At 36.4% G+C, this 14,461-nt stretch overlaps 1 protein-coding gene across 1 annotated transcript; it reads left to right on the top strand.

Moving 5' to 3' along the window:
- Window positions 1–423: 423 nt before the first annotated feature.
- Window positions 424–7,036, top strand: LOC124166901 (zinc transporter ZIP1-like). The gene is made up of 3 exons (XM_046544608.1): window positions 424–1,047; window positions 1,217–1,319; window positions 4,862–7,036. The coding sequence occupies exons 1-3, from the start codon at window positions 920–922 to the stop codon at window positions 5,606–5,608; spliced, it is 978 nt and encodes a 325-aa protein (XP_046400564.1). The 5' UTR covers window positions 424–919; the 3' UTR covers window positions 5,609–7,036.
- Window positions 7,037–14,461: the final 7,425 nt, after the last annotated feature.

Below are 14,461 nucleotides of genomic sequence, written 5' to 3'. Positions count from 1 at the left end.
TAAATAGTCAGCGATATCTGAGTAAAAACTACTTATCCCAAATATCAGCTACGCTCCAACGAAAAGGAGGAAAGGAAATACTGAATTGAAAGAGATTGATTTATACGCAAAGTTAAATTCTTTCATTAATATAAACTTAATTGGCCAATTGTCTCTGAAACCAATATTGTTAAGCTAGTTTCGCTATTCAAAACAACCACAAGCACTCTCAGCCTTACTGCGCATGAGCAGAAAGAAAACAATCGCGTAACGTATTCCCAATTCCAAGTAAATATGACAACGTCGTAACTTTCGATTGCTTGTTGACGATCGTCCATACACAATCGCACATACGGCTTACGTTCGAATACCGGGAACTCAATCGAGAGTGAACGGATCTCTAACGATCGTTCGAACGTAAAGTTACACAATCGGCCCCCACAACAAAACATGAGCATGTGCGTTTGGTAATTTGGCATCAATGCATTCAGTAGCCAATCACAGGTCGTAAACAGCGGGTTAAATGTGTGTGAATATTTACTTGAGTAAAAGTTATTTTCGACGTCGATTCCTCAATTAGTCAACGAAGCGTTGCTATTTAATAATATTGTGGGTAAAACGGAGTACTCGGCCAACGGTCACAGGCCATAGTAAGAATTGCAATATCTGTGGTAGTAGTGGTGACACAACCATGGCGTGACGTTGAGTTGGTTAGCTTGCTTTTAGGGTGATGTGTTGTTGTGAGCGTAGGGATTTGTGCAGCAGATACATCACGAGAAGTTGACTTGTCAAATATTTACTCTACTTGGGGTGGAATAAAAGGGGTGAATAGGTATTTGATGACTCACATAGGTTCAACCATTCACACCCATGATATCGAATGGTAGCATCATAGAGTTGTGTGTATAAATTGAGAACCTGACGCGGAAATCGAAAAGCAATGGATATAATTGTGGCGAAATGGATTGTCCTAGTCACCCTTTACTGTATTACATTTATATTCACTATGCTACCTCTGAAATTAATGGCCAACTATCGACACATTGACGATGCCGAAAGAAGAGCAAGGTATTTCTTCTTTATTGCTATATTCTTCTGATAGGAATAATCAAAGGAAATATTCTCGTGATATTTCTTAAGTAGCGTTTGCTACAATTTTAAATGCATTTTGTAATGGTTCATTACTCTTCAGCATTAAGTAATCCTTATGCTCTCTTTATTCATTCATTAATAATAGGCATGCCAGGATAATCGGCCTTTTAAGCTGTTTTGCTGGCGGTGTATTTATGGGAACAGGACTCTTAGACCTTTTTCCAGAAGTTGACGAAACACTAACCAAGGTATTTTGGTATTTTCATGATGATTTTGCCGCAAATTTTGAAGTTGATAATAGCCACACTGCAGGGTTCTGTAAGCCTGGTTAACGTGTAGGATATGTATCAAGTGAATTCCAATGAACTGAGTTCGGATGTGTTATAGTTCACATGACTAGCACATGTTGGTAATTACATTATTGTGTATGTGACTACTCAAAGTGTTTTTGGTCTCGCATCAAATTCTTACAAAAATATTTGCCACAGTGCCCTTGTCTATCCTAAAGCGTATATAAAAGGTGTTATTGATTAAAAATCAGATTTCTTGAACCAATTTTTTTGCAATTATAAAGTTCTAAGCTTTATTTACAACTTATACTCAGATTTATTTTATTATCAGAGATTTGTGTGTTGGTAGCTGCATAAAATTATAACATCAATATGAGAATATCATTGTTTTCTTGATTTGTGGACTGCATTTGTTTTCTACGCATCGACTTACTGAATATTGCCTTTCTGCCAAAAAGTGTCTTGCCCTATGTTTCTTTGATATCCTCCCTTGTGAACCGTAATGCAACAAGAATCAGAAAGTATAAAACATTTCATAGCGGATATTTCAAGTTACCTACAGCTTTTCGAAACAAGTAAGTAAGAAATCTGCTAGCAAATGTAGCACAGAAAGCAAATAGAAGCCCGTTCACTTCAACAGAATAACAACATTTATAAAGTATTTCTAACTTTTTAACTACAAGCAAACTTTTAGTTCATCCACTATATCTACTTACAAAGTAAGTTAAAACTTCTTTTGATGCGCGGAAATATATAATGAAAATATTATCATCGTATGAAAATGGATTACACGTATCCTATATCCTCCTCCTTTCCAGATGAAATCGATGTCTCTCTTTTATATATCTAGCCAATGCCCGTTGAATCCGTATGTGCTCCCTGGCAATATTAATATATTTCTTGAAACCATCTCTTTATAATCGATGACACTTCATAAATTTCTTTTATAACTCCTTAGGCAAGCAATGCAATTTCGTATGGCCCATGTTATGACGGCCTCATAGGCACACCATAACATTACGGCCTTTAGGCCATAGCTACAGCCCCGACTTAGGCCTTTTGCTCAGATTAGAATCGCTCGAAGCCATATGTATCTTGAGGCCGTAGTTATATTCGATTTCGACATATGGCCTGGCCATATACTTAGTGGAATTTCCCTGCAGGTAGAAACCATTCTCCTTAGCTCAGCTTCAAATTTTCAAGCCCTTTCCAGTTTTTCTCTCCAACTTTTACTTAAGGTTCCAACTCATCCCATAACTCTTGCCATATCTTCAGCTAACAGTTTAAAAACAGTGGTATTAGTGGACAGCCTTACCTCACTCCTCGGCCAGTGCCAGCACACCCAGATTCGCTGCCCACTACCCTCACTTGCAAAGTCTGGACCATTTACAGATTATGAATGAATCACCTACTCCTCCAATTTATGTGTATTTTCTTGAGAATATCAATTAACTTTACCCAGTTCACTCTTTCAAATGCTATTATCAGTAACAGACACTTCGTTACTTCCACAATATATTTTTTTTAAACTTTTTTGACCGGTTTCAGCTGTCTCACCATTATCAAGTCCAGAAAATATTCTGTACTTGATAATGGTGTAACAGCCGAAGCGGGTAAAAAAAATTTGTAAAAATATATTTTGGAAGGAACAATTGATAAGGACCTATTCGTTCATTTTGGACGATTTGGATTTGGAGGATGCGAATCTTCCAAATAAATCTTTCATTAAATTATTAATTATTAAATTGAGCGGAAAAAACTTTTTAATATGTCTGGTTTGCTTCTTCATTTTCAAAATTACATTGCAATTCATTAAAAAGTTTATTCATTCTCTCCCCGTGGAAATCAATATTTCTTACAAAGACATGGTAGTTTTCTATTATTCACTAATGTTATAAAATAATTGATGTCATTCTCGCCTGGCCTTTTGGATGCCAAGACACACCTAACTTGGTCATGTCCAAGTTATTGAAGTTATCAGCCTAAGAGACTGTTCAACCACTAGCTGTACTTCTTTTTCTCTGCTGTCACGAAATCTGTCTATTGTTCTATAGTCATCTTTCTACCTTTGCACGGCTAAAGGGCTTTATATGACTGAGTACAGATGGGCCATTTTCATCCATGATAAAGACATGCTGCTATTTTCAGTAATTTTTTATCAATGTCATTCTTAGCTTTCAATCCGAATGCACCACTCATGCCACCAGATCCACTCAAGATTGGTGGTGGAATGCCATGCGTGAAATCTTAATCTTGTAATTTACTAGCAATATCCAAGGCCTTTTCCGTTGCAACTGCCCCACTAGGTAGAATAATATTCGATCAGGCAACCTAAAACCAATAGAAATCAGCAAAATTTATCCTCTCAGTCTCTTCTTGCCGATTATCTTCAGTACACTGTTTTGCTGCTCCTTCAAATCTTTACCCTAGACTTTGAAGTGGCATTCATTGATGGTTTTCCAATATTATATTAGCCCCACTAGCATTCTTTCATATGTACTTGTGTCTTGTTCCTTAAAATGCGTTCCCACAGCGTTTTAAGTCTTCGCATGGACGGGCACCCACAATAATTAATGTTGTGTAGCAGGGTATAAACTGATCTCGTGCGTTGTTTATGGAAATTGTTTTTTTCCATTGTTTGCTGTTACATTTTCCTCTGAAGTAATTCCAGTTCTCCCTCAAATATTTTACTTGGAGGTACGTTGTTCTTATGCCATTACTTAATGCGTAATGCCTCGGAATAATATTTGCTCCAAGCCAAACACTCCAGAGGTGACTTGGAGGGCATTATGTAATCATTATGCATAATGGGATAAAATGCAAGTTTTTTTATGGGCAGTCCTCATGGAAGATTAGAGGGATTGAATATTGAAATTTTTGGGACTCATTTCTGTCAGTGGCTGGACATTGTTTGCTGTGATGTGGAGAGTGGATGAACTGTTTGAGTGGTATTATTGGCTAGGAGACTTTGCCTTACTGATGTCAAGAAAGAGGATGAAACCTTTTTTATTTGAAAGTTGACACTTAGATAGGAATACTGTTGAAGGGTTTTGTCCAAATACGCCTGGGTTTGAGAGAAAAAAGCATTTTAAAATTAAAAAATATGGTCAAGTAGAATTTAATTTAAAAACTTTCGCTCATTGTTTAATGCCGATTTGGCCGAGTGGTAACGTGCCGCGCTTCTGTTATGAAAGGCCAGGGTTCGAGACTCGGAGAGAGTAAATTTTTTCCAGTCTGCCATCTCCTCCATTTTTTTGTAATCTGTTCCATCTTCTTCAGATTTGTTCGTTCATGACGTTATACATTTTTTTTACTTGACTGCTTTTTGAGAATAAGCCCTAAACTGACATTTATGTCGCTAGCTATGAAATAATTATTATAACCCTGCTGTTCCTAAACTACGTTGTGCGCTCTGACATTTTTATGTGAAAACCTTTAAACTATGTTGTAAGCTAAATGTACTCTGTCATTTTAATATGAAAACCTTTTTATGATTTCAGGCCCTTGAAGTGTTGAACATTGACCAGAAATTCCCAGTGCCAGAGTTTGCAGTCACACTCGGGTTTTTTATCGTTCTTGTGCTTGAGCAAATTGCCCTTGATTACAAGGAAAGGGCCGAAGTGGCAGCGGAGTCTGAGAGGGACAGATTACTTTCAAATACTCACCGGAGGTTATGTAGACAAGGAAGTATTGAGGGCGTAAGTGACCACGTGGTGGTGCCCCACAGTTGTGGTTCATCGATTGATGGCGAGAGTGCTCTGGAGGAGGATAGCAACGAACCAGTGGCTCACTCGACGTTCAGATCTTTTCTTCTCCTGGCGGCACTCTCTGTTCACTCCCTCTTTGAAGGCCTAGCCATAGGGCTTCAGCCAAACGTGGATGAACTGCTGCAAATATTTGTGGCGGTATGCTTTCACAAGCTAGTCATTGCATTCAGTTTAGGCTTGAATCTTGTTCAGAGTGAGTTGAAAATTGGATCTATCATTAAGTCTAATGTTCTCTTTTGTACAACCACTCCAGCTGGTTTGCTTATTGGCATGGGTCTTGAGGAATTTGGCCACAATATGTATTCCTCGGCCATCAATGGTGTTCTACAAGGGTTAGCCTGTGGCACCTTTGTGTATGTCACATTTTTTGAAGTGCTTCCCCACGAACTCAATAACGGCCAAGACCGTCTTTTGAAAGTTTTATCTATTATAATAGGGTTTTCTTTTGTCTGCGGTGTGATATATATGGATCCTAGCTAATTTTTTTCAGGAATTCCTACAATTTTTTACTGATTTCGAGCAGGGATATGGATTCAAAATATGTGGCAATTAAATTGCATACATTAGCTGTGATTTTCCTTTTAAGTATCTCTCTCCTTTCATTAATTTTGAATATGACGTGGTCCATAGAAGTAGGTTGCTTAGTATTTATCTAATGTTAATTTCCTAGTAACAGTTATGGAATTTATTTCTTAAGGCAGCTATTTGCATTAGAGCATTTTTTTTTAGCTCAAATTTATTTTACCATTTATTCAAGTTTAAATAAGACTAAAAAGTGATTTTTGTGTATTGGAAGTATAAGTGATTCTGTTACACAGTTGGATCTGAAAAATAACTCATGGCTGTAAAAATAAATTGTATATTTTTATATATGGTGTGTTGTAAATGATACGGTTGCTGTAGGATGGCAGAGTATTTTATCTATTGTCATAATTTGTGATTACTGACCAAAGAAGGGCAAATATAAGTGGGGATTTTTGCTAAAGGCAGGGATCATGATGTTATTTGAGGAGAATGTCTGTAACTCATTGGTGAAGATGATAAGCAGACATGAATTTTATAAAGATTTAGAATATTCTATTTCTTTGACTGTCTTTTCTTTGAAGAAAATTCACCATTGCTAGATGGGCAAAATTTTAGGCATGGAATTTATATTTGTGTGATCAAATGTTTTTTTTTGCAATAACTTAACTATTGGCAAACCTCTCTCTTTGCCTTCTCACCATAATTGTCAACAAGACCATTCAAATTGTGATATTTTTATGTTCCATTCCCATCATCGAAATTATTTCTGCATTTACTTTTAAAATGCCATTTTCCTGAAGGTATATTAGTTTGTGGTCTAAATGCATGTGCAATCAAAGTGAACATTGCATTGTGTGCAATAGAATATGTACATATTTTGCTGGCGATTGCATAAATGCAAGTTGGCAAAATATCCTCTGATGTAATTTTTCTACATCACTTAGACTGCAATAATAACCGATTCATCGGCATACATATCAGTACCTCATGCAAAGTGACCTCTTTGTGTCCCTTAATGTGGGTACAAAATAGTGTGAGGTATTTAATTTTCCATCAGTGGTGAGAGCAGCTTCATCTTTTAATGTGATCTTTCATGCATTTTACTGTGCATATGTCATTTTAAGTACTGGAAAATTCATATGAATTGGATTGCATCCTCAGTTTTTCATTTGGGTATATCATTGTTATTATTTTACTCAATAATTCATAAAGAGTGAATATCCTGACTTATTTTTTTTATTCTCTCAGGTACAAAAATGCATATGTCAGAGTGATAATTCTTCTGGAAAAACTAGAAATATTGGGCATTGCAGAATAATTATTATAAAACAATCTTAAAAATGTTAACAACAGTCTGGAAAATAGAGGGAATTTCAAAGTGAATTTTGACTGAACTGCCTTATGTACAGTGCAACCTCGATAAAACGACACCCCACGGTGCACCAATAAACACTCGCTATAGCGAATTGTCGCTTTACCGGAGGTGGAGTAAATAATAGCCAATATACCTCATATTACTCCTTTATTTTTATTTTCTTGCTTAAGTAGACGTGTTTGGTGTTTTTTTGGCCATGGTGTGTTCCATCAAATGCTTTCTATTCATGCAACTCATGGGCGTGCGGGTATGCTGACGACTGCTTTCTGCCGCCCGAGGAACAAAAGAAGATCAAGCATTCGCGAATGCCAATACCACAATATTTTCACCAAAATTAACTTCTTATTTATCGAATGACAGTATACCAAATAAATTTGAGACTGAGCACTCCATTAACTTCATTTCTAACAGATTGCTAGCAATTACAGAGATTAAGGAGTCTTGGTGTAAGTTTTTCCGGCGGTGAAACCCTCGCTATGGCGAGAGCCAACACCAAAAGGGCCTCGTAAAAACGAAATTTTTTACATGCTTATTATAGGATCAATTGACGGTGCATCGGCTATATCTCGTAAAAGCGGGGGTCTCGCTATAGCCCATACTCGCTTTAACGAGGTTCCACTGTATAATGCTTATGGGTTAATAATATGTTGAAAATTCGGTTACTTTAAATAAGCTCAGTGTAAATATTCACGGAAAATTATTCAGTGGATTTGCCCTTTTCCTCCTATGATAATTTTTAAGAATATGAGTTATTGTACTTGCAGTCTTCTTTTTCATCATGAAAATTTCCTGCTTTTTCACGTATTCCCAGTCATGACAACATGGTATACATTTTCCCTTTCGTTTGTTTTTTTAACGAAAATATATGCATCTAATTTTACATCTGCAATTTGAGATTATAAGTCAACTAAGCTCATGCATGTTTAAATTGAATTATCTACATTCCTACCTTGATCAGTGAATCAACTTACCTACGTGGCCATAAATATTTTGTTTGTTTCAATTTTTTGTGCGCTCAGGACTTCAACGGTGGGGCCTAGTGATCAATTTTTTTATACCCGAAAATGTTATTAATGTGAATTTGTTTTATTAACATTTTATTTTTTGAGCCATGATGGGAGGGACTAGTGAATCCATTTTCGAAGCTTTAATATTTTCATTTTTTTGGAGACTGACATGAGAGATGAGTCTGTAAGTTTTATAAAATTATTTCTCTGAATGTAGACTCCCCCCAGCATACCCAAAAACTCTAAAAATAAATCATGGAATTGGATTACAGTAAGTCCTCAATGTACGAACAAGATGCATTCCGAGACCTTGTTCTTTAGTTGAATTTGTTTGTGATTTGGAAAACCGAAGTAAGACAATGAAAATTGTAGTTATCCTGCAGAATGCGACTATTACATATTTGTGTTAATTCACAATGGTGATGAACTGATCTTCAGTCCGGCCCCTGAGAGTTGTCCCATGACGGCTCAAAAGGAGGGGCAGAGAACCCTGCACCAACATGGTTTGGGGCAAATCGCTGTCCCCCAAATGCACCTCACACTCTCGCCTATCCATACAACATTTTCACATGCATATCAAGCACTGAAAGAAGCCTAAACCACCAAATCAAACCCTTTCTAGTTTCTTCGAATCACCAAAACAAAGGATTCTTCCTTTGTGTCCTTAACGCTTATACTCCCACGCCTTGAGAATGGAAGACAAGTCGTTTTCCGTAACATCAGCCACAGTCATCATTAGTAAGCAATCCTAAGATTGGTTTGATGCAGCTCTCCATTCCTCTCTCCCATCCGCTAGCCTTTTTATTTCTTCTCTCTTACATCCTTTATAACCTGTCCTACGTAATTCATTCGGGGCCATCCTTTGCCCTTCTTCCCTTCCACCTGTCCTTCTACGATTGTTTTCATAAGACCATCATGCCGCATAACAATTTGGCCAACTAAGTTGTCCTTCTGCTTAATGTTTTTAGGAGGCTTCTCTTTTCTTCCACTCTTCTTAGCACTTCCTCGTTACTTACTCGGTCAATCCATTTTATCTTCATCATTCTTCGTTAGCACCACATTTCGAATGCCTCCACTCTTGACTTCTCTGCTGCTGTCAACGTCCAAGCCTCGCTTCCATAGAGAAACATACTCTATATGTAGCATCTGATGAATTGTTGACTTACTTCTGTGCTTGTATTTTCGGCTGCAAGAAGATTCTTCTTTTTGAAGAAAGCCCTCTTCACCAGTCCACCCGTTGAGAATTGTCCAATGACAGTTCAAAGGAGGGGCGGAGAACCGTGCACCAGCACAGTTTGCAGCCAATCACTGTCCCCGAAAGGCACCTCATACCCTCACCTAGTCATGCACATTGTCACATGCAGACGCAGCGCTGGAACAAGCCTGAGCCACCAAAATAAGTCCTTTCTTCGAATCACCGAAACAAAGGATTCTTCCTTTGGGTCCTTCACGTTCATCGTCCCTTCTGGCTCCTTTCTTCACGGAACCCTTTTGTTTACTTGTGACGAGGGTGTTTCCCTTTCTTACCTGGCAACCTTGCCCCCTACCCCAATCACACCCTTCTGCCTGTCATCGGACATCTCTCGGCAGCTGGACTGTAGCTGTGCGTGTGACGTGGCTGGAGTCAAAATAATGGTGCTACCCACAAAGGAAAAACGTGCAAAACGCAGAACAGTCCCCGACTTCACAACGGTATAATTGATTCTTTGCTTAGACTGTACCCAAAAAGCAATATATTTTTCTACGTCACACCGTGTTGGGTAGGCGACTCTCAAAGATGTCAAACTTGAAATTTAGGTCACTCTCGAATTTTTTTTATTGTTCGCATTTCTGAAAGTGCATAAGTGGAGGACTTCCTGTATATCCTTATGCTGGCGACTCATTTTTTCCATGGTAGAATTCTCAAAAGTCAGATGGAGAACTGTATTTGGAGAAGTGCACTATGACATTTTATCCATAGTTTTGCTACTGTCTTGCATATTGCTGGGATGGAATTTTAAGATACTTAGCATTGTTTTTGAATCCATTAATACAATTGAGAAATTTGTAGTGCATATAGGAATTATTATGTTTTATGTTTACTTTTGATTGTGGAAAAATCTTTTTTGTTCTCAATTGTCTTTGATATTATTAGGATTCAACTTGTAGGGTGTTGAAAAATGCTGTCCAACAAATTACTCCATTAAGAAAATTTCATCCATGCAGGTGCAAGTGCCTATTTTCACACGTAGGCATCAGAATTAAATCCTTAAGTATAGTGTGTTATGATTCTGATTATAGTGGAGTTCATTGCTCATGGAAGTATGAAAATTTACTCAAGTTAATTATGACATCACATATTCATTCAATTAAATTCTTTGTGTGAGTTTTTCGTTATAGTTTTCAGTAATACCCATTTTGATTTTGGGGGTGTATGAGGTGTACTGCACCGCAAGAGCTCCTTGTCCAAGTCCAAGGGAGAGTATGATAAAGTTAAAAAATTATATGGCCATAGTGTAGACGGTGTGTGGGCCAATAATGAAATTAGTAGGAGAATCTGGGTTTGAAGGATAGAGGCTCTATTTTTTGGTAGGTATTTGAAGTTGCCCCTCATCATACCGTTTGATCATACATAATTTAACTCCTGTATTAAACCCTGTCTCTCTTGTGACAATTATCATTTCTTTTCTGAGCTACCCATTAGGTTTATATCTTTAAATATTTTTTGTACCCCTAATATCTAACGTCAATGTTTTACCTCAACGACGTTGATTTTATCCTATATACATCAATGAAAAAATACTCATCAGAATGCTCAAGCCCTAACTTATTTTTGCTCTACGGAAATATACCTCTAAATATTTAGGTAGCTTTTGGTAAGGATGGGTTGGTTCCATTTTAGTTAGATCAGATTCTAGTTGGGTTACTGGAATTGATTTTTGATCTGACGAGGTTCAGCTAGGAAGAATATTTTTAAACAGTTGATAAGAATTGGGAAAATTTTAATTCGGTCATGTTGTTCAAAATTTGGTGCAACTGAGCATTTATTTATTTCAAGCATTTTGTAAACATTCAGTGTAATACTTTTTTGAATGCATGTAAAAATTTGATATTAAAATCACACTTTTGGCCAGTTTGACAGCATTAGAAAAAAGTCAGTGGAACATTCTTTGTTCTTGCTTTTGTTCTATCATAAATATTAATTCGTTCAACCAAGTTACACCAAAGTCAGATGATTTGATTTATTTCTCATATTTTGAACATGATTTCTAGGATTCAAGTGGTTATTAACCTTGGATAACAGGTAATGACAAATAAATATTCCATTTATAATGAAATTAGTGGGTTTAATCTGCCATCATCACAGGCAAAGTTGGCCAAATCTATTCAGGTTGAGTGCTAAGTTCATGTGCATTAAGATTTCCAATCTTAGCAGAACTCTAGCAGACTTGCTGCAACCATGCATGGTATATGGGAAGTATTTCCATTTTTTGTGAGACATCACATCTTTCATTCAGCTCACCTAGTTAAGATGTAGTTTCACCAGCTATTGATGTAATTCAAATATGTACAGTATTAACCTCTACATTGTTTATTGAAGGAAAGCCAATTACAATGTTCTATTTACCTATCATAGGGCTGTTAATTATTTAGATGGAGTTGAATGTTAACGCTGTACCAATTACATATGTATGTTATTTTTTATATATATCAGTCATTGATCTTATTCTTAACAGACTTAATTTATCAGGCTTTGAAACCTTCGTTTACTAGTACTGACAAGTTTTTAAATCAGCTTTTTGCCAACTATTTTAGTACCATTCTTTTAAGTTTCCATCCTGGTTCTAAGATCAAGAACCAAAGAACAGAGCAAACCCAACCCTAGTTTATAGTTGTTTATCTATCGGTTAATTCATTAGTTACGGATGTATCATTACCATTTCAGTTATCTGTCATTTCATGTATGTATTTGAAATTTGCTACAAGTTTTTGTGGGCAACTACTCAAAAATCGGGTGATTCAGATTCTAAAGACCATTTGAAAATTATTCTTAGTGACCTTGAATATGTGATCCTACTTTAAAGAATTATTAGTCCAATTTACTAACTTGTGCAGGTGTGCCTACTAATCATATAATTTTTATTCGACTGATAAATTTTAATCATTCCTCAGATTACTTCGATATGCGTAATTGTGATGGAGGTGTGTTTATCACTTTGACTGGATTTATTTCCAGAAATTTTGGTAAATTAAAACCAGGTTGATATTCAGAAAAACTGTGGATAGAAATTTGGTATCTACCTTATATATTGGGGATATTATTAATTTGTCTCTCTTTTGGCATTTTGGGTAGTTTTCATGTTGAAAACTTGAGATTATCTGAGATTTATCTTATTTTTAAGATTGAAACTTGTTTAGAATGTTGTAAATATGTGTACATTTATTTATTACACACGTATTTTCAATGGGCGTGTCAGGATTTTAATAATAAAAATCATTGGAATAATCATCACTGCGGGATTGTAAATATTGTAATAAAATGGATTTGTTTTGGCTCAGGCTGTTTGTATTTAATCCATTAAAATTTTCATAGGAATGTTCACTGTGGAGCTTGACTACATATTTTGTTTTTTTTTTGCTTTTGTGGTTCCAGAATGTCTGTCTTTTATGTAAATAGATCATTGAAAAATGTCATTTATGAGTAATTAACTGATGGGATATCTCTTGATTTTATTTGAGTAATGAGTTAATAAAGTTTAACTGTTACTAACATGCCATTGTTAATTTTTTGGTATTTGTTATATTCCTAAAGTTAAACGTGTTGTTTGTTACGAATGGCTGAGTAAAGTATTTGTAGCATTGAAGGACAGTATGTGCTAACTATTACCTAACTCCATATCTCTTTGATTTAGTGATTAAGAAAATTGGTACATAGGTGATCTCACTTTTTGAAACCACCAATAATTGCTACCTCTCCATTGGTGAAATGCTAGCTAGGCTCCATAACTTTAAAAAAAAGTCCTGATTGGTCTGCATTGCGGCTATTTGAATATCCATGACTGGGCTTATCGCTGTGGTATCTGACGTGCAGTCCACCAGCATGTCATCAACTAACTAAAGAAAGGTATGTTTGCTTGTTTACTTCGTAGAATAATGTTAGAGGAAACTTGTTGATGGTTTTAGGAGTAGGTCAGATCTTTCCTATAAATAGGGTGGTTTCCTATTATTTTTTTATTGCCTAAATCAAAAGATTATTACTCCTGGAGTATGCATTTCATGCTTATAGATTTTTAAATGACGATATCTATTTTTTGCAATTAAATGAAAAGTGAAAATTTTCAAGCGCGTGAAAACGCGACAGCTAAGTACGAATGCTGGGAAAACCCCGTGTGACGTCATTCTGGTTCCCACTGTCGCCCTGTGAGGTGACCTTGGGGTGAGTATGTGTGCGACGCTGCGATGCAGGCTGCTAGGAGGTAGCAGAGTACCCTGCTAGCATGTAGCGTTTTGCTTAAATAAGGATTATTAATACCTTATCAAACGAAGGAAAATTTCTGACCATAGGCAGTTTTAATAGGTGATTATTAAGACATGTTTCCCTGAGCTCTGTGCCTCATGCATGCATTGGTAATCTCAGACGATGTAAAACTCCTATCTACTCGTATAGAAACTAGGTCCCTGCGACGTCACGTGGAGTGGCAGCATGGGCACCAATCTGGCCTTTTTTAAATGCGGTTAAAATTAACCATTGCCATTCGTCTAAACTGGGATTTCTAAAACCAAATAATTTGTATATTATAACACACTAATGGTGGGTAACGAATCGCAATCAATGCCTTTTGTTTTTTGAAGGAAACTACCCTATTGAGAGGAGGCCTGGTCCAATTAGAAATAGTAAAAAAAATCCAATTGAACTATACTTATTGTTTGGTAAATTTCTAAATATGTAACATTAATTATGTATTATGAAACCTGCTAGACTTCTTAAGTCTCTGGAATAAAATATCTTTCATAACTCAAAGAGATATAGAGATTGCAAATGAGAATCTGTTTTGCACAAATTGGTTTGTGGTCTTTCAAGGTATAGTGCACACTTAGCAAAATGGTGCCTGAAATTGTCTTGTTGTGAATAGTTGACAATTCCTGCCTTGCCTGCCTGCCAATATGTGAAATCATTTACAGCTTAAGTAATATCTTACTACAGTGGAAGCTCAGTTTAAGGAGTGCCCAATCCTCGTAAAAATTCTACCTATATCGAGTGCTCGTTATATCCAAAGGTGGAGGATGAATAACCTCTGTTGCCTATTTCAACTTACCAGACTGATTTTCTTTTGAATTGGTGATATTTCACTGAAGGATAGGACTGCATTTGCCTTGTGTATTTGTGTAAAATTTTTCAAGTAAAATATCGCAAACCAATTATTTACACTCGTATCCAAAAACCAA

Source organism: Ischnura elegans, chromosome 10 (assembly GCF_921293095.1).
Source record: "Ischnura elegans chromosome 10, ioIscEleg1.1, whole genome shotgun sequence".
Lineage (NCBI taxonomy): Eukaryota > Metazoa > Arthropoda > Insecta > Odonata > Coenagrionidae > Ischnura > Ischnura elegans.
This window is presented reverse-complemented; position numbering and strand designations above follow the sequence as displayed.

Bases quoted from the DNA above. Each gene is read 5' to 3' on its own strand.
- LOC124166901 (XM_046544608.1), top strand. From the start codon at position 920: ATGGATATAATTGTGGCGAAATGGATTGTCCTAGTCACCCTTTACTGT. The intron at 1,048-1,216 runs GTATTTCTTCTT...CATTAATAATAG, and splicing joins GATGCCGAAAGAAGAGCAAG to GCATGCCAGGATAATCGGCC. The intron at 1,320-4,861 runs GTATTTTGGTAT...TTATGATTTCAG, and splicing joins TTGACGAAACACTAACCAAG to GCCCTTGAAGTGTTGAACAT.